Raw genomic sequence first — 21,622 nt, 5'->3', positions numbered from 1 at the left:
ACCCCTTCAAAAGTAACTTGCCTGCCCGTCCTTGGCAAGCAGTCTTGGCAGCAGCAGCTCCAACTGACTCCTTTGCTAGAACAATGAAATAAAGGTGTCTTTCCTGTTCTCTCACCTAATTCTCTCATTTATTGGCCAGTACGAGTCATGCCGAGCTAAAACCTGGGGTTTCCACCCAGTAACATTTCTGGTGAGCCAGCCAGGAGCCATCTGCTTGGTTCCTGAGGTGAATCGGAAAGCAGACAAGCCCCGATGCCTGGCACCACCAGAGGATTTCTCCTGGAGACCTTGGAGCAGCTCTGAAGGTCAATGTCCTCTGGGACCGAAACAATGGCTCTGTGAGAGACAGGAAACCTGCCTGGGTTGTTTGGTAAGTGCCTAGGTAAGGCCTTAGAAGAGTCCCAAGAAGCGGGAGAAATTGACCATGGAGGGCGTTAGGAATCTGAGGATATTTAGTAAATAACAGGGTAATTCCAGGGTAAGGCCTTAGAAGAGTCCCAAGCAGCAGGAGGAAATGACTGCTGAGGGCATAAAAGGGTCAGGATCCTGTTAAGTTGGTGCCCCTGATTAGCTTGTGTGAGTTTTTAAGTGCATGTATCCAGAGAATGGGAAATGTTGAAGGGATCCCGCAATGCAGCCCACTAAGATGCATCCTTAAGAACTGGGAACAGAGACTCGGAAAGACATGGCATGCCTGTCCCTTTCCCACTTTTGCCTTTTTAAATATATGTCGAATAAAACTTTTCTTTTTGCTTTACTAAACTTTGTGTTTTCACCCTACAAGAGTTAGTGGTGCGGCTGTTGCACAGATTCTAAAACCATGAATCCAGTTGACCTCAAGGCCTGAGCTGCAGAGCAGAAGCTGACAAAAAGAGAGGTCCTATCTTCTGGACCAAAGCATTCAAACTCCACATCCCCTCGACATCGATGGGGTGAGTGCTCTCAGGAAACTAGCCTTTGCTTGTTCTTTTTGTCCTTTTCCTCATGTTTTCTTAAGTTTTGTTTGGCATATTTGTTTGAAAATCTAGTTGTCTGATAAAGGAGAATCTTAGATTTTTGCTTGTTTGTTAGTTTAAGAGTGATATCTAGTAACTCTCGGTGAACTGCAGTTTAGGTCCAGATTCAGGTGTCTGAAACATTGAAGAGATAATTCTATTTTCAAAGAGCTCTAAGCCATATAAAAATTTGGGTACACGTCAGCCAGTAAAAGCCATTAGGGTGGTTGCTGGCCCTCATCATGAGCATTAAAGACTCCCGTGACAGGACAAGGTGGTCGTGAGACAGGCTAGAGTACTAGACTGCCTGCTGCCCACAAGTAAACTCCTGCACAACAAAGCAACACGTTGATCTAAGGGGCAACACTGTCCAAACTCCACAGCACTCCTCGTTAAGCTTCTTTTTGTGGCTCAGAGAAAACCTAGAAAACAGTGCTTTGTTTTGCCAAATTCTCAGGGAGAGGCAGCTCCTGACCTGTGTTAAGAAATCTGCAGGGAGAAGTGGCAGCTCCTGACCTGGTTTATAAAATTCACAGGGAGAAGTGGTAGCTCCATACTTGTTCTATGATATAGTTTCTCAATCAAGAATCACAATAATCCTCCATCTGACATTCTGGCAGTTAAAAAGTTCTATCTAAAACCTGTTATTTCCATTGAATTGAGGCGATCTTACCCAAAATTGCTATATACACTTTAAGAAACTAGAATCCCCATATTCTTGTTTTGGGTGGTATTGTTCGGTGAGTTTTATGGTCTTTCTGTCTCATTTTGTTCTGAGAGCATGCTTCTGGTTTAGAGCGTTGAGTCTAAGTTTCTGTCTCATATCATCAGGTTGGAGGCTATGGCTGAGAACTGCTGTTTTTTTTAAGGCTGTCTTAGAACCTCAGTTCTTTCCTCATCCAAGAAAAACTGTCTTCTGACTATCTTACGATTTAGATTTTTAGTAACTACATTGAAAAACTTTATGTTTAAGTCAATCTTAAAAGCAAAACCTTTCTAAATAACTTAAGCTAGATATTACATAAAATGTGTTTTATTTAAGGAAAAAAAATAATTTTGTCTTCAACTAGTAGTTTCAGAGTGGGTAAAAAAACAGACATAGGAAAAACCTGGGCGGGGGGCGGGGAGGAAGGGAGTAAAAAAGGGCTAGCCAAGAATTGATGGATTCATTTACAAAATTGCTAAAGACCTTTAGTATTTACTAGGTAGGTAGATAGCCTTTCAAAATACCTAGGCCAATTTAAACATATGTAAATGAATTGCCATGACCCAATCTTGTCTTCCATGAGTCAAGAGAGTAAGGGTGTGGTAAAATCAGGCCCCCCTCCCCCAGCCCCCAGTCTTGCTGGTCAAAAACTGATGGACTCGTTTATAAAACTGCTAAAGAGCTTTGGTATTTATTGGGTAGATGGGCTTTCAAAATGCGTAGATCAATTTCAACATACGTAAAAGAACTGGAATGGCTTAATCTTGTTTTCTACCATGAGTTAAAAATAGGGAGGGTGGGGCAACCGGTCTCCAAGATCATACAGCTTCAAAGTAGGCTTACTATGTTGTTGTTGTTGTTAGGTGCCCTCGAGTCACTTCCGACTCATAGCAACCCTATGTACCACAGAATGAAACACTGCCCAGTCCTTTGCCATCCTTCTAATCGTTGTTATGCTTGAGCCCAGTGTTGTAGCCACTGTGTCAATCCATCTCATTGAGGTTTTTCCTCTTTTCCACTGACCCTGTACTTTACCAAGTATGATGTCCTTCTCCAGGAACTGATCCCTCCTGACGACACATCCACAGTATGTAAGACGCAGTCTCGCCATCCTTGCCTCTAAGAAGCATTCTGGTTGCACTTCTTCCAAGACAGATTTGTTCCTTCTTCTGGAAGTCCATGGTGTATTCAATATTCTTCGCCAACACAACTCAAAGGTGTCAATTCTTCGATCTTCCTTATTCATTGTCCAGCTTGCACATGCATACGATACGAATGAAAATACCATGGCTTGTGTCAGGCACGCCTTAGCCTTCAAGGTGACATCTTTGCTTTTCAAAACTTTAAAGAGGTCTTTTGCAGCAGATTCACCCAATACAATGTGTCTTTTGATTTCTTGACTGCTGCTTCCATGGTTGTTGATTGTAGATCCAAGTAAAATGAAATCCTTGACAATTTCAATCTTCTCCGTTTATCATGGTGGCTTATTGGTCCAGTTGTGAGGATTTTTGTTTTCTTTATGTTGGGGTATAAATTTACAGTGAAGGCTGTGGGCTTTGATCTTCATCAGTAAGCACTTCAAGTCCTCTTCACTTTCAGAAAGGAAGGTTGTGCCATCTGCATAATGCAGGTTGTTAATGAGTCTTCCTCCAATCCTGATGCCCCGTTCTTCTTCATATACTCCAGCTTCTCTGATTATTTGCTCAGCATACAGATCAAATAGGTATAGTGAAAGGATACAACCCTGATGTACATCTTTTCTTACTTTAAACCAATCAGTATCCCCTTGTTCTGGCCGAACAACCGCCTCTTGATCTATGTACAGGCTCCTTATGAACACAATTAAGTGTTCTGGAATTCCTATTCTTCACAATGTTATCCATAATTTAAGATCCACACAGTTGAATGCCTTTGCATAGTCAACAAAACACAGGTAAATATCCTTCTGGCGTTGCTTTCAGCCAGCCATATGACACATTGAACATTAAAGACTGAAGACCAGACGAGTTGTGGAATGACACCACGGACATCACACATGAACGAAGCAAGAGGTCACTGAAAAGACAGGAAAGAAAGAAAAGACCAAGAGGGATGTCAGAGGAGACTCTGAAACTTGCTCTCAAATGTTGAGTAGCTAAAGCAAAAGAAAGAAATGATGAAAGAACTGAACAGAAGATTTCCAAGGGCGTCTTGAGAGGACAAAGTAAAATATTATCACGACATGTGCAAAGAGCTGGAGATAGAAAACCAAAAGGGAAGAACACACTCAGAATCTCTGAAGCTAAAAGAACTGAAGAAAAAATTCAAGCCTTGAGTTGCAATATTGACGGATTCTATGGGGAAAATATCAAACAATACAGGAAGCATCAAAAGAAGATGGAAGAAATACAAAAAGTCTTTATACCAAAAAGAATTAGTGGACATTCAACCATTTCAAAAGAGGTAGCATATGATCAGGAATCAATGGTGCTGAGGAAATCCAAGCTGCTCTGAGGGCACTGGCGAAAAACAAGTCTCCAGGAATTAACGGAATATCAATTGAGATGTTTCAACAAACAGATGCAGTGCTGGAAGTGCTCACTCATCTATGCCAAGAAATTTGGAAGAGAGCTACCTGGCCAACCAACTGGAAGAGATCCACATTTATGCCTATTCCCAAGAAAGGTAATCCAACTGCATGTGGAAATTATTGAACAATATCCTTAATATCACACAGAAGCAAAATTTTGCTGAAGATCATTCAAAAGCGGCTGCAGCAGTATATCGACAGGGAACTGCCAGAAATTCAGGCCAGGTTCAGAAGAGGACGTGGAACTAGGGCTATCACTGCTGATGTCAGATGGATCTAGGCTTACCATAGTTATCAAAAATTGGGTGGATCCTAATCATAAAAGAACTGTAAACAAGTTCTTTCTATTGTAGGGGAACTTTAAGAAGCAAAAAAAAAAAAAAAAAAATTGAAATCATAATGAGACATAGCTGAAATGGACTGGAAAAATGTTTCCAACCCTAGTCAGATACTTAAGGGTATATCCATATCAATGAATTCGTCAGATGAGAGAGACTTTGTGATTTCCAAAGCCAGTTGATAAAATCTTTATTAACAGTTATGTTTTATGGTATACAGGCTTAAAATAATTTCTAAGTCCTTTTAGGTAACATTGATGTTAAATTGAGTTAACAGATATTTGTCATAATTTAAGTTTACATACTTCTGTTTTTTACGCCACAAGCAAAAGAATGTGTGTGTGTGTGTGTGTAGACACACACACATGTCTGCTAAAGAGTATGTTCACTTTTGCCACTTTAAATGCATGTGCTATAAGAGATATGCAACAAAGACAATGTTTAAGAGGTTTAATAAAAAGAAATTTTTTTGATATAGTCAAAAGTTTTATCTAACTAACATTTAGTGATTTAATTTATGAGATTTTTAGGAGCTTTAAAGTAAAATATAAAACAAAGAATTGGGTTTCTGACAGTTAAAATGACAAAATTTTCTTTGATTTCTGAGTTTAAGGATTTTTTTTCCTTTGTGTTATCTGCCTCGAAGACAAAGGTTCAGTCTCTCATCATAATAAGATTCCTGAGTTGAAAGCCAAGCCACATGTCTTTAAGAGAAAAGGAAAAAAAAGCTAAGGTTTTTACCTTTAAGATTTTTGGTTAAATAACTTACTGTTTCTCAGTCACCTATAATAAACTCCTGACAACTTTGAAACTTCATGGAAAGCCACACACACACACAAAAAAAAAAAAAAAAAAAGTTATAAAGAAAATGTGCTATAAGTTTTACTTAATAAATTTCATATAATTTGAAACTTGTTGTCAGAATCAAGAGAAACACCTAGAAACACCTGATTCTCTTTGGGTTAAAATTTATATGTTAGTATTTCCTCTTGTGTTTTTGCCTAATAGAAAGCAAACACATAATATTATGCCATAATTTTACTATTTTTTCTTAATTGCTAGCTTGGTTGAAACTTTATCAAAGCCAATGGTTTGACTGGCGTATTCACATCATTTACCTATGAAGTTTTTGTTTGTTTCTTTACTATTCAGGTATTTAAAGATTTGGTAATCTTGGTACATCCTTAGTATATCCTGACTATATGGTATCATGTCTTCAGATTATGTATTATATCTGGAGCTCTTTAAAAATAGTCATGGTTATATTTAGAAATATTGTTATTTAAAGTTTTTTTTTTTAACTGATTTTATTCGGCCTTTATATTGTGCTTGTAATTAATTTCTATCAGGTCTTTCACTATTAGAGTATTATTTTTATAAATTAATCACGGCCATGTTAAGTTTTGTCATCTGCAGATAAGTTTTTACTTTGCTGATTTGCTGAAAACTTTCGACCAAAATATCTGAACAAAAAGATGGACTATATTGGACTTGTGAAAAGGACTGTTACTAGACTGAATAAAATTTCCAGAACTTCTATGCAGAAGCTGACAGGTTCGAGGACTGTGGCTGATCCAGAATCATGTGGAACAGAAGTCAACTACCTAAGACTGAGTAAACAAAACAGAAACAAACAAACAAAAGAAAACTATGGGTTTAATGTGGGAATACTGCTGATGTTTTAAAGTCCTACTTTCTGGATATAAGAAACCATTTTCCTTTCTCCTAAATTATTTAACTACTGGGTTTAGATATTTTAAGTCTTGAATTAGATGTTCTCTCCTAGGAACAGTTTTGTGACACTTTTACTTCTGAGAAAATGACTCGTGTTAATAGGTAAACCAAGAAGGGGCAGCTTGCCCTGGAGAAGAACACTTAGCGTGTTTTAAACTGATTAACTAAAGACCTCTAACAGGAGAGGTGCATCCTACATTATCTTGTTAATCATGTACTTTCTAACGAAAACCTGGTTGTCACATATGAATTTTTCTATACCTTCTGTTTCCTCTAGTCCTTTCCACTGCCTGTTGAGTTTACATAGGCAATCTCTTGTTTTGATTCCTGGTGAATACATGGGCGACACACTTTGAGAATTTTAAGATTACCTTTAGCTATTGCAGTAATGATGCTAGCAAATATTGAAAAGCTAATGTTAAATTGTTACAAATTATAAAACCAGAGTCAAAAAGAAACCTACCTTTGGCCCAACACTCAGGGTATGGTTGATAGCTTTAATTCCTAGTTACGGTATAGCTGAATCGGAGAAATCTTTAAGAAATTTGTCAATCATTACGGGAGAAATAACAGATGAAGTTGCTAATGAGATAAAAACACAACAGTAACCTCTGACCTCATTACCCAAGGTGACATGAGATAACAAAATAGTGTCTGATTTTTTTTATTAGCCCAAGGAAGTATAGTCTGTGCTATAGCAAATACCTCTTGTTCCATCTGGATAAATAACACAAGAGAAGTAGAACAGGATATACACAGAATTAGACTGCAAGCTACTTGGTTACACACTGTAACACCCTTACGAACACCAGATTTATTTGGTTGGTGACCATCAGGAATAAGTGCACAGGCTAGATCACTACTGTAAGAGATAGTAATACTCTTAGTCTGCATCCTGATAAATAAAACCTATCTTCAACTGTCTTATACACGTAAAAAAGCCTCAGGCTAAAATGTTGATGTATATTGAGTCTGCTCACTTTGGCAATGCAATTGGTGGGAATGTTCTCTTAAGAACCTGGTGAAGAACCAGATGATAGCCAGTGGAAAAGCAGCACCGTGAATTTAAAGAGCCTGCCATGGCTGCCATCCAAGGGCTTGACTAAGTCCACGTATTAATATCTCCAATATCTGATCAAAAGAAAAGAATGATTTAGGAGATAATACTGGAGCCATTATTTCCTGTCCTTGAGCATAAAGAAATGTGACCCAGCTGGAGGTGGACTCACAAAGACTCGTAAAAACACATCAACTGGGCCCTGAGGTATAAAGACAATAGCTAAGACAACCTGAAAAGAAAAAAAGAGAGAATATTTTAGGGAGACACGCACATAAACAAGGCGTAAGAGCCACCCTTTCTCTTTTAATACTTAGTAAATAAACCAAATCAAATCAAACCCGCTGCCGTCAAGTTGATTTCGACTCATAGTAACCCTATAAGACAGAGCAGAACTGCCCCATAGTTTCCAAGGAGTGCCTGATGGATTCAAACTGCCAACCATTTGGTTAGCAGCCGTAGCACTTAATCACTACACAACCAGGGTTTCCAATTTAGTAAATAGTTATAAATCAACAAAAGGTCAGTAGATGCAATGAAAGACCGAGGTCCAATATCTGTCCCTCCTGGAACACATGCCAAACAATTCCAAGCTGAGCTATAATTCAAAATGGACATGAGTCTTGAATGACCAATGTCCAAAAAAAAATGGAAAGAGTGAGACAGACCCCCGCCGTGTCGTATTCTTTACCTGGCTTCCTCCCCTACACTGTTCTACTGAAAAATCATTTCCTTTGCTGGGCTTCCCCCTCAAATTCTGGATCTTGCTTTTGCATGGAGGTTATATGTAAACCCCACCACACCTGCGTAGTATAATCAAGAATGTTGCTGATATAACTTGTATGAACTCCCTATGTGTAAGCGCCTTTAAAAGTAACTTGTCTGCCCACCCTTGGCGAGCAGACTTGGTAGCAGAAGCTCCGACTGACTCCTTCTCTTGTACAATGAAAAAAAGGTGCCTTTCCTGTTCTCCCATCTCTAGCTCTCGTTAATCAGCCAATAGCAAAAACCTGGGGTTTCCACCCAGTAACAAAGTCATAAAATGTCCTAATGGCCCAGGAGCTGAGAAACTTCCCTCTACTTAGTTCTGTGGTCATGTCAACAAGGTTTTGGTATTATGTACAAATCACATACGCATTCACTTATTTTTGGCATTTAAAAAAAAAAACAGACAAATAAACAACAGCCTCACCATATCATGTCTTCTCTATGTTCTAGGGTAGAAACACCACAAAGTTTAGTAAAGCAGAAGAAAGGTTTTATTTGGCATATATTCAGAGAGGCAAAAGTAGGAAACAGACAAGCATGCTGCCAGAGCCGCGTCTGCCAGAGTCCGAGGAACATTACAGTATCATCAGTACATACTCACAATGGGCAAAACCATTGAAAGCTTCACGTTTTCACAGATAGGCGAGAAACTGCTAAATCATTGTGACTGCATTTTGAATTGTCTTTCTTAATGAACATTGGTACAGGTTTCAGTAAGGACAGTCAAGAGGGTCTTCATTGGTCCAACAAATCTTCTATTCACTAAATGCTAACAGAAAAAGTTAAGAGTGTAAAGTATGTGTGCTGCAGCTGGGTCATTCTCTACGCTCAAGGACAGGGAATAATGGCTCCAATACTATCTCCTAAATCATCTATGACTGGTAGGAAAATAAGCCCAAAGACCCAATTCCAGTGTCTAATTCCTTGAAAATATTAAGGAGGTTTTTTAATACATTAGAGAGAGCCCTGATGGCACAGTGGCTAAGCATTCAGCTGCTAACCAAAAAGTTGGTGGTTCAAACCCACCAGCCGCTCCACAGGAGAAAGATGTGTCAGTCTGCTCCAGCAAAAATTAAAAAAAAAAAAACCAAACCCGTTGCCCTCGACTCGATTCTGACTCATAGCAACTCTATAAGGACAGAGTAGAACTGCCTCATAGAGTTTCCAAAAAGCACCTGGTGGATTCAAACTGCTCACCTTTTGCTTAGCAGCTGAAGCACTTAGCCACAATGCCACCTGGGTTTCCTCCATAAACATTACAGCCTTGGAAACCCTCTGGGGCAGTCCTATTCTATCCTACAGGGTCACTGTAAGTTACAATCAACTCAACGGCGGTGGATTTTGGCAATAGATTACAGTCAACGAAATCTCGGAAATCTCGCCTGTATTCCAAATAAGGTGACAAGAGTCCACCCTATTCCTTCTTTAAGACACAAATAATGTATTCAGGAATCAACTGTTGCACGACTAAAGAATGAAACACTTGCCAAAAATGAATTCCAAGTTTGGAATGATTTGAACTGTCACTGGGAAAATATTTTCTCCAAAACCACCTTCTAGTATATCGTGGGCTAATTTACTCTAAGACGCAAAATAAGCCCACAGTAATTAATTGTGCCATAAATTACTCATCTATATACTTAGAAAAATCTTACAATTTCTAAGCTTGTCCACTAAGTATAAACTGCACTGCCTTGGAGAATTCCTCAGGTTCTAAAAGTCCCACCAAAGCTAAGGTCTTGGGCGTCATTTAAGTTATATATTTCAGGCTATTAAAGTCAGTGTTCTGACAAGCCCTTTGGCTCTAACCGCAGGGCATGAATTTGCCTTAAAACGACAGAAGAATGTGTCAGAGGGCTATATGTCAATCAACCCAGGGAAGCGCCTAGTCCCAATTTAGTGCTGTCAGCTGCTGACATTAAAACCAGCAACAGTTAATTGTTACCACTTCGAGTGGGAATATTGAGGCAAGGGGAGAGGTAGATGTCTAAATTCAAGCTGATAAAGCTGTTAATTGCTACCCCTTTATGTAGATTTGTTTAATAATGAAAACAACGTGGCTAATCATAGAATGTTTTTATTTGTTCCCCAAGAGCTCTTCATGGAAAGTTTCAATCAGGGCTAGATTTCAGCAGCTACCGACTGTGCTGGGACAAAAGCAGAACAATCAAGTCACTCAGTGCAGGCAAATAGCTGAAAGTGGTTCTATACAGACGCTGGCCTCCCGGCCCTATCGGGAAGGAGACGGGATCCAATATGCACAACTTTTGGGGAAAAACTAGAAATTAAAAACAATTTTTTAATAAAAATAACTTCATGCAGAATTTTTGATAGAAAAAAAGGAGAAGTAAAAGCAAGCAATCTGAAAGGCAGGGGACACATCTGTTACAGGCTCAGATCCTCGCTATGCTTCACTGCAACAAATCAGTTAAACACACATCGCTTAAAATGCCCTTCTTGTTTTAGAAAAAAATCAGAAGGGAAGCACAGCATAAAGAAATGATCCTGTGGAATCAGGCTAAGTCCCAGGCCTGCTCCTTAGGTAGGCTGATGATATTGGGCGAGTCATTAAATCATACCGGAGGCAGAGTTACTGAGATAATCATAGCTGACTTGCTGATCTCGAGAGAGTATTACAAGGAACAAATGGACTGTTCTGTATATTAAAAAAAAAAACCATTGCCATCTAGTCAGTTCTGACTCATAGCAACGCTACAGGACACAGTAGAACTGTCCCGTAGAGTTTCCAAGGAGGGTCTGGTGGATTCGAACTGCTGACCTTTTGATTAGCAACCAAGTTCTTAACCACTGCACCACCAGGGCCCTCTTCTGTATATGTCTTCTACAAATGTAATACATATATTTACCAATTTTTACTTAGCCTCATTTGGTAGAGGACATGGGATTGAATAAGGTGGTATTATTTAAAATAAAAAGTGCTTCTAACATCAATTTTGCTTTCAGAGCCTTTAGCACCAAGTACTGGAAGCACTGAGAGACACTCCCAGATCACTGGTGTTGCCTTGCTCTATCACTGTACAAAACATACATTACAAGGGCTCTTCATTTTGTTTTGCCAGTTTTTGTTTTTCAATTTCCTTACCACTACCACCTATCCCATTATCCCCATGCTACAAGTTCCAAGGTCCAATCAGCTTCAAATGACTTTCAAAACCCTCCCCAATCTGGTCACAACCTAATCTTCAATTTCGTTGCAGTGCCCACTCCCCTAAATCTTCTGATGGTTCTACTTATCTGCCCATTCTACCCTGAACCCATTCTCTTGCCTGATACTGCACCTTCACCCATGCAGCCCACTCTTCTTGGAAGGGTCTCCTTTTGTCACCTGTTTAATCTTACTCATATTTCAAGGCCAAACCAAATTTGGTCTAATCCATTAAGCCTTCCACAATTACCACTTACCACCACGCAGCTTCTCCCTTCCGTAAATCTGTAAGCTGCCACCTGTTTGATCCTTCATGTGACATCTACAGATGGCGTTTGTCTAGGCATCTTCCCATGTTCCTTACCTCCTCTAACGAACTCTACTCTCCTTTGAGGAGGGGTACAGTACATCTTTGTATCCTCCCAACATCTGAACCTCATATGAAGTAGCCCTCAAAATAGTTAGGGACCGTATTTCATATCTCCAATGCAGTTCAGTGAAGTGTTGAGACTATTAAATCATTAAATGGAATTACTTTATGAGTTAGCTTTTCTATGGTGAAATCCCATCTACAGGTTTAAGTCCACAAGTCTAAAAGCCACAGTGCACCAAGAAGACAGTCCATTTCTGACATCTGAGAAATCATCTGCTACCAAAGAATTTGTCAAAGAAAAAGAGAAAGACTTAAGAAAGAAGTCTTAAAACTCCCCTTTCATGTCGGCAGGATATAAAAAATTAACAACCTAAACATTAGGTGTAAGTTCACAACTTCTCATTTCAAACACATTTTTTTCCCATCTTAAACTCTTTTTTTTTTTTTTTCTTTTTTCCAAATAGCCATAGAGATTGCTAAACTCTTTCCTATCTTTCAAATTGCAAAATGACAATTCAGGTTCTATATCCGAAAGCATAAAGGTATGATGCTATGTGTTGATCACAGAAAACAGCTGAATTACTTCAACTGAAATTTAAGTGTTTTGATAATAAAACTCTATTTGCACAAATACATTAGCCAGGCTTGTGAACCAGTAAGCACTGTCACAATTATGCTCATGTGTACTTTTGGGGCCTTCCCCCAAATCACAAGTCTAAATTTGCCCGATCCCAGCCCACAATCCAATCACCACTAGCACACTGAGAAAATGCCAAAAGCTGCACCAATCCCCACCCCTAAACGCTCATCATTCCTGAACAATTTCTAAACACAAAAGGCAAGGCAGCCAGCAAATTAGCGATTATGAATTGTTTTCCCTCTTAATAGCTACTAATAACATTTAACCTTATTTTACGAAACCCTAACAGTTTATTTAGAATGTAATGCATTATGCAAAAGGTTCTTTATTGTGCAAAAGACTCACACAGATTTCCTTTAATTAATAAATCCCCTTGCTTAATTTTTAATAAATATGATTTGCAAATTTTGATTTACTTAAAGCCTTCAGTAACCCTGCTGTGGCATAAAAGAACATGCGCCTGTTTTCTCCCAACAAAAAAGAAACTTTGCCATTTAAAAAATATATGTTCCTACCCCCCCACTCCGCCAAAGGTCACCTTGAACTACCAGGAAAAAACAAAACAAAACTGATATTCATTATCTGTGTAAATGTATCTAAACTACGAGCAAATAAATCAGCCCTGTTACCAAGCACACAGCTACTGAAGATTGTTAAGATTTATTTTCAGGTGCCACTGAGACTAAACAAAGATTGTAAAGAATAAAACAAACAGAAGAGAACTCAGGGAACAAATTAATACAATGAACCATTATCTTAAAAGCAGCATTCCCTGTAGAACAAAGTGATGAAACTATCAAAAAGCACTTTTGAAAGCAACAACATTTTTGCATGTAAAAAAAAAAAAATTAACCTAGAATAAATATATAAATAACAGTATGGTCTGTGTTAAGCCGCTAACAAAGAAACCCCTTAGTGCCGTAAAACAAAGTCCTGTCAAATCCCCATTTTTTACAAAGAAGCATGAAGATCCTTTCACAATGGTTTAAACTGTATTTATAGTAACAGACTGAAGACTTGAGATAAAAGTCAGAAGGATTAAAGTCAAAGCCCCAGCTCGACATGAGTTATGGTTTTGATTTTTATTCTTCTTGTGGTCTATAAATATTAAGACAGAAGACACTTTCACGTGATTGTGGGATCCTCTGAGACTCCAGAACCTTAGAAGAGCAGATAAAACAGATGAAAATGCATCTGGTTTGGGAGCAGACTCCATATTAAATGGCAATGCGCAAAGTAACAACCACAACTGCAGAAGGCCGTGGGGGAGGGGAGGAGGCCAAAGGCTGAAATTTCTGCAACTGATGCAGGGCAGGGTCGCTCTGAGTCGGAATCCACTCGACAGCAATGGGGTTTATGGGATGCAGGGCAGAAAGCAAAAAGAAGAAAAAAAAGATGTGGTATTACTGTGTTTAAATGGCAGCCTGCTAATGATCATTGCATTTCTCAAAATACATGGAAATTTTATTATCATTCCCTCTTTCATAAGCTGAGCAAACCCACTACATGCAAGCACTATACATTTCCATGAGGAAAATGTGTCTGTAACTAAAACAAAATCCCTGGAGTTACCACTCAGAGTTTACAGATTTGGAAACTATATACTTTTCTCACAAAGAAAGGAAACAAAAATTCTCTTGCTTACTGGAAGTTCTTAGTTACTCCACAAAGAATTGCTCTTCCACATTTCTTTAAAAATGGATGCAAAGCTCATTTAAACATAAGCTTTAGGTCACAGTTCAAAAAATCAATTTTGCATTTCCTCTGCTCCTGATGTTCTCTCTTTCAAGAAAACCACACACACTTACACACACATACACACTCCAGGACAGGGTGTAGATATGCAGACCTTATATATTTTGTAATAATTGGAAGGTTATTCTTAATGTTAAATTGGGTACTCTTTTTGGTTCATATATTGCAACAACCACATACTAAGCTGTACGTTTTAATCAGAAACCTAGTTGAACATAGGTGGATGAAAGGCTAAAAGTCCTAACAACAACAACAAAAATCAACAGGGGCACTGTAAAATATGAAATGACAGTATTTCTATCACAGAAATGCTTAAAAAAAAAACTCCTTTTTCACTGAATAAAAATTAATACTATCAATTACAAAAATATTTTGTTGTGTAAGTTTGGAAGATGTTTTTAAGTCCATATGCATTCACATAGTCATAAGGAAAACACAAAGTCACTACTATCCAGTTGGATCTCTTTTTTCACAAAATAAGTTTAGAATGATCAGGCCGCTTTTACAAATCACCAATTTCTGAAAAAGGTATTTGTAGTACAATTACTCACTATTTTATTCAGTATTTTATTTCAACTGTCACATTTTGAACACGTACACATTTGTACAACCACCAGGGGAAAAATACCTCGAACCAAATTGAAAAATTACCATAACTACTAGTTCAATATGTCTGGATAAAATAGAGACATCTGGTCTATCATTAATTCTTTTGTGTTGATGACTCCTAGTGTGTTTTTTCCCATCAATGAACTTTGCAAGAGAAAAAGTCAACTTCTAATAAAAAACTACGACTTATAAATTTCAAGATGTATCAATGCAGACATGTTATGATTAGAACAGAACAAAGCACAGTACTTTTCAAGAATAGTAACATAATGATTGAATACAAATGACTAGCCTTAAATTCCATGAGAATAATGTTATTTATTAAATAATTCTCTGCAGGCAGATATGGCTAATTCAAGAATCATTATTTTAAAATATTTATAAGTCAACTCATTGTTCACTTATTTAAAATACATACACTGAAGCTCTATAATAATACCTGATTGTCGCTGCAGGAAACCTGAATAATGCATTTTCAGGAGCCTTGCACACCCTCACGCAATTCTGAATTAATGGCCGAGGAAACAATAAGTAATGTACTATCCTCTAGTAAAAACTCAGTGATAGCATTAACGTGGCATCTACTTAACACTTTTCTCACATCTTCCCCATGAACTAAATTTTCTCTCCCAGATGCAGTTCATTAGAGAGTGACTACCACCTGCCCATTCATCCACAGAGACTGATTTAGTGATTAACACCGCCACAGAGAAAGGGAGAAATGATAACACATACCGCACTACAAAATTAAGAGATGGAGTAAAAGGGCCTGGACGCTCTGGCTAGCAATAACTAGATTACAATTAAAAAGGACTTTTGTCACTTCCTAGCCAGGCAATAGGGCCAATTATCTAAAAGCCTTTGCTAGAATCCAGAGACGTACCAGCAAGGCCCTTCAACCAAACTCAGATAATTACTTTTGACAAATGTTCTCCACAACGTACTCAAAAGCTTTAAAAATGAACACTGCTATAGTAAAACAATCTTTACAAAGTCAACCCAAAAACACGTCCTGGGGACTTTTTTCTCCCCTCCTGCATGCAGTCTGATTTCTTTTGGCCAATTTATAACAGACAGTAAGTTGGTGAATAAATATTTAATTTATGCAGCCGAAGCCCTGAAAGGCTCAGCTTCAAATGCAATGCCCGGCATTCCCCTGAGACACACTGTACAAAAATATCCTTTCCAAAAAAAAAAAATCCTTTTACAGCTGTCCTTTAAAAGAAGAAAAACATATACACATGAATTAAACCAAAGGCGCCGCCGCCCCTCTGCCAACCAGCATTTCTATAGAGACATTCTTCCGATGATTAAAACGTAAGCTCCGAAAGGTTAAAGAAAAGGAAAAGCTGCCAAGTAACACCGCCCAGGAATCCAGCAGTAAAACACACCTAGCTGTCCACTCTTAATAATCTCCCACTACAAATGATACTGACCCAACTTCACCAAACACACACATACACACTGACACACACTCACAAATCGCACACACGTGCACAGAATGTACACACAAACATCGAGCAGAGCACAATACCTACAACACCAACGAACTGGATCCACACAAAACATGCACGTACGTATCGGTGTGTGCATACATAATGCACATGACACGGCACACAGACACGCAACGACCTAGCCCACATGCACACGCCCCACAAGTCTGCGTCGGACACACACCGTACATGGCACGTGTAAAATGTATGAACTCACAAACGCCGAACATACACACAGACCGTGCACAGAGTGTTATTGATGAAATTCCGGGGGGTGGAGGGGCCGGGAGGGAGTGGTAATTGCCACACAAAGGTCTCCGGAGCGGCAGAGAGGGAAGGAGAGCAGGGCCGAGCGCTCCGAGCTTCGCCCGTGGAGAAGGCGCAGCCGAGCCCCGGGAGCGAGCGCCGGGAGAAGTGTCCCGGGCGGTCGCGGGCGTGGGGCTCCCCGAGATAATCGCGGCGCCCCTCCGCGCGCGCACGCACACACGGGGGCCCAGGGCGAGCCCACTCCGGCAGAATAACAAAGAGCAGGAGCCCGGAGAGCGAGCGGGCGGCGGCTCGGCTGGAAGTGGCCGTCTCGGCCGCCCGGGCCGGCGCGGGGCGAGCGCGGGGCCGGCGGGACGCGCGGGCGGCGGGCGGCGGGCGGCGGGCGGGGGGCGGTACGTACCAGGCGGGCAGCCTCGGCCCAGGTGCGGTCCTTCTTCTTCCTCTTGTCTTTCATGTTTGCATCTCATTGATGGTTCTGATGATGACGTGGGGGATTCCACGGGGTGCTCGGGGTTCGGGCGCGGAGACAATGACCCAGTGACCCGGTGACCCGCACTCGCTCCGCGGGGGGAGGCGCGCGGGCGGCGGCGGCGGCGGCGGTGGGAGGGATGGAGCGAGGGGGTGGGGTGGGTGGGGGCGCGCGGGCGGCGGCGGCGACGCGCGGCGGGCGGGCCGGGGGCGGGGGCGGGGGCGGGGGCGGGGGCGGGGGCGGCGGGGACGGGGGCGGGGGCGGTGCCGGCCGAGCTCGCTCGCGCGGGGCTCGCGCTGCGCCGCCGCCGCCGCCGCGGTGACAGCTCCGGGGATGCTCCGCTCGGCCCCGCTCACAACAATACACTCTGACGTCACGGGGAATGGCGACGCGGCCGCACACTCGCCGCGCTCACACTGGCCCTCCCGCGCGCACACTCGCCGCGCGCCCCCCCCTCCAGCCACGCCCTGAAGCCCTAGCGAGACCCCTGTCCGTCCACCCCGCCCCCCAAATCCACCGGGCGCTGCCCCTTAGTGCAGGCCGTGCGCCCCCGGCCCCGCTCGGGCCGAAAGCGCGGACGCGGTGGCCTTTGGAACTTGTGGACGAGTCCGCACCGCAACTCAACGCCTCTGCACTGCTCTCTCGCGCTCCCTCTCTCACTCACTCTTTCTCTCTCGCACTCACACACTCATTTACTTAACTCACAAACTCCGCACTACTCCCCTCTGCTGGACTCCTAACCCTGTTTCTGCTTGCCTCGCTGGATTCCCAGAGCCTTGTTTAAAGGGTATAGAACCAGCCTCTTCTGATACAGAACTAATAATGAACGTAAAACTGTACGCAACGTTGAGCCACCTATAGCAGCTTAAATAATGCTAGACGAAGCAACTGTAGCCATGGATCATTAATGCAATGCCATACCGTAGTCCTAATTATTTTAAAATAATATATCATTCTATAGCGTAAAGCTTGATGCGTATGTAAACAACTGCGCAGCTATCGCTTGTAAATAATTTTTTTTTTGCGTCATTTTATAATTGCTACGTTTGGGATGCATAAAGAGTTGGGTTGTTAATCTTATTACCGGACTATAAAAAATGTACTAAGGTCTAAAAGTTTATTGTAACCTTTCCAACCTCTTGGATCATTGGTGAATTGTTTAGGTCAATAAAGTTATTGTTAAGCAAAGAAAGAAATGGCTCCATGACCCACACATTAATTATGTGTGTATTTTTCTTGAGCCTCTAAAAAAAGTGACAGATTGGATGTTTATCTAAAGTTTTTTCTGAATATAATCATAATAGTATATAAATATTGCTTCGAGTTTTTCTTTTAAATGTATTATCTCATTTGACCTTCCAAACGACGCAGTTAAACCTACATATTTCCCGCTGCTGAACAAATGAGAACATAAAGCTTAAAAACATTACATTGCATCTAAGGTCTCTTGCCAAATCAGTTTTCAGAACTGAACCCAAGTCTTTTGACTCTAATCCCACGTTGTTTCTACTATTCCATACTGCAGTACTTAAAAATAAATACTGTGTCTAAGAAATGAACACCCACAACTAATGAAAAGATTTATGTCTAAGAATGAGAAACATTAGAGTAAGGTGATTCCTTTGAGAGCCCTGTCAAACGACTGAATAAAAATGTTTGATTCTCAAAAATGAAGTAGAGGCAGTTCATAATCATAAAGAGCTGTTTATGCTAATTCTTTAGAAATATTTGTTTTATTAATTCATTAGAACAAGAAAAATCTATGCATCAGTTTAATGAATATCAAAAGATTATCTCCACTTTTTTTAATGGATTGAGAGAACAAACTGAAGTTATCCCTAGGGGAAAATTTTACCCCTGCAATTTGCATAACTCTATCCAGGTGTATTATATTTTTACTTTACATTTCAAATGTATTAAAATCAAATCACGTTCACATCTGCTTTTATTTTCAAGAATTTCCTTTATATCTAAAGTAACTGATATATTCAAAGCATTCGCCCTCTAATGTTTTTCCCTCTCTGCAGAAATACCTATTTTAAGCAATCAGGCCATAACATGTAATTTATTATTTTCTGTGAAATAGTGCTTAATAAGAAGTTTTAGAACCAGCTAAAAGAAAGCATACCTATTCAGTTGCTTCACAGGAAGTCCAAGTTGTGATTATTAAAGAAGAGAAAATACGTCATCCCACTTAAAACCACTTAGGCAGATGTAAATTGATGATAAAACCCAAAACAACGACAACAAAACTTCACAATCATTTATGCACCCATTCTCTGACAGTGAACTGACTCTTGGATCCTACCCTTGTTTTGTGTACTTGGCTATAAGTAATCCATAACCTATAAGGCCGGTTGAAGACTTGGTTAATATTCTGTAACAAAATAATGCATGTCTCACAGAGCACCAGGTGGAGGTAGGCCACCATTTGAGAGAGCCTTTGTTTTTGTTATATTCCTTTCTTCAGCATTTACCTACGTGCATTCAGCCAGGCTTTTCCTTAGGACTCACTCATTGTCTCAATAAATGTGCATCTGAGATGATGGGGTATGGATGAATATATGAATCAAATACAGATATTTTATAGTTTAGTAAATTGCATGAATATCTTTTTGAATTGGGGTAGAAAGTGATAAACTTAATAATAAATGGGCTAAGAAATTTATATGAAAAGTAATAAGAAAAATAACTCTCTGCTGGAGTGATTAAAGAAAACTTTAAGGAAGAGATGTCCTTTGAAATGGGATTTGAAGGTTGGGCAGGATCTGTACATTCGAATTTGGGGGAATGGAGAGATGCATTCCCAAACACAAATGCAGAGCAAGTCAGTTAAGACAATTAAGAACTAGAAAAATATTTAACAGATACCTACCAAGGCTGCAAATGTTCTCTTAAATTTCTTATATGACCACAAGTATTTTAAAAATCCACCCCTTAAGTGAGAAGAGAGAAACAGTTAAAACTGCCTTATAAAGCCTTCCTTTGCTAAGACCTTTATCCCAATAATGCAGCAACGAAGATAGTTCGGAGCTCGAAGGGCAGGTAACAGCACGTGCTGTGCATTCTCCTGCTTTGGTCATTTCTATTCCTGCTTTAAATTCTGAATTCAACAACTCAAAATCATGCTTTGCTTGTCTCTCCTCCTAACTTTCAGCATTTTCATCTTTCGCGATGTTATTTTTTTATATTAGAACATATTTAACAATTGATAAACGCTCAAAACAGATCCAACCCAAACAGTAAAAAAAAGTCAATTTATATAATATTAAATAGAGGTGATACCAAAGAACCAAACAAGTTGCTTGAGCCTATTCCAACTCATGGCAGCCCTATGTGTGTCAGAGTAGACCTGTGCTCCATAGGGTTTTCAATGGCTGAGTTTTCAGAAGTATATTGTCAGGCGTTTCTTCCAAGGCACTTCTGGGTATATTCGAACTACCAACCTTTCCATTAGCAGTGGAGCATGTTGACATTTGCACCACCCAGGGACTTCAAATAGACTGATAGTGCACTGGAAAAGGGTAGAACCTAACGTGAGATTCCAATAACAAGAGTAGAGAGTCTTAAGAATTTGGGGACAGAGGTTGTTGTGTCAGGGTATACAAGCTTCACCATGAATCCTAATCAAAGACCACATATGGGAAAGTTTAGGTGTTTCAGGCAAGAATAAGAGGCTAGAATTGCTTTCAACATTGAAACCCTTTACATACACAGCTACCATCCTACACATCCATTTTATGAAGAAGTCTGGAATGAATGGAAATCTTTTTGCCCCCTTCCCCACACACACCCCCCAGCAGGTACAGGACAAAACAGAAATGGGGGGTGGGGTGGGAGGGGGAGTCATAAAGAATGAGGACAGAAGATGGAGGCAGGTTTTGCTGGAAAGATGAAAGGGTTCTCAGGCGGCCTCAGTAAACATGCAACATGAGTTTTATTTCTCAAATGCATTCATTACGCATAAACTAGACATCTCTGAATTCTACAAATAATCTTATTTTTCCTAAGTATTGTTACCTAATGATCAATTAGGATCTAACTAGGTTGGAAATGCCATGAAGGTGGTCACCTTGTGTCCTTTGTCCACTGCCAAAATCACTGAATTTCCAGTATTAAATGATATGTCTTAATCCTGGCCAAATAAATCTAAATAAATTATTTTGAAAATTTGTAAATTGAACCCCTTTTGTTGTGAATACTTCAATGAGCCCTGGTGGTACAGTGGTTAAGCACTTGGCTGCTAACCAAAAAGTCAGTGGTTTGAACCCACCAGCCACTCCGAGGGAGAAAGGTGTGGCAGTCTGCTTCTGTAAAGATTAAGCCTTGGAAATGCCATAGGGCTGTTCTACGGTGTCCTAGAAGGTCACCATGAGTTGGAATCATCTCCACGGCAATGGGTTTGGGTTTGCTTATTGTGAATACCATAACGTTCCAGTAAACCAAGATGTATTTCATTTTTTTCCACTTAGTAGCAATTTTTTTTCTTTTCTCCTATATTTCACAGAGCAGTTCGTGAGTGATATAAAGTGAAGTATAATAAAGCCAAAAATCAGTGTTGTTAATTATGTATATTCAGATCTTACTGAGTAATGCTCCTAGGGCCTAATGAATTTTGACCTTCTCTCTCCTTTTCTAATCCCATATATCCGACATAACACACTTGTCATGTCTCTCAATATA

General features: G+C 40.1%; 1 protein-coding gene across 1 annotated transcript in view; it reads right to left on the bottom strand.

The window, feature by feature from the left end:
• Positions 1-17,060, bottom strand: part of ASXL3 (ASXL transcriptional regulator 3) — a 220,263-nt gene extending 203,203 nt beyond the window's left edge. The window contains 1 exon segment of the mRNA XM_049900833.1: positions 16,871-17,060. Coding sequence (XP_049756790.1) covers positions 16,871-16,924 — 54 coding nt within the window. The 5' untranslated portion in view covers positions 16,925-17,060.
• Positions 17,061-21,622: the final 4,562 nt, after the last annotated feature.

Source organism: Elephas maximus, chromosome 11 (assembly GCF_024166365.1).
Source record: "Elephas maximus indicus isolate mEleMax1 chromosome 11, mEleMax1 primary haplotype, whole genome shotgun sequence".
NCBI classification, from domain to species: domain Eukaryota; kingdom Metazoa; phylum Chordata; class Mammalia; order Proboscidea; family Elephantidae; genus Elephas; species Elephas maximus.
Note: the sequence above shows the minus strand (reverse complement) of the source record. Positions and strands in the feature narration are given on the sequence as shown.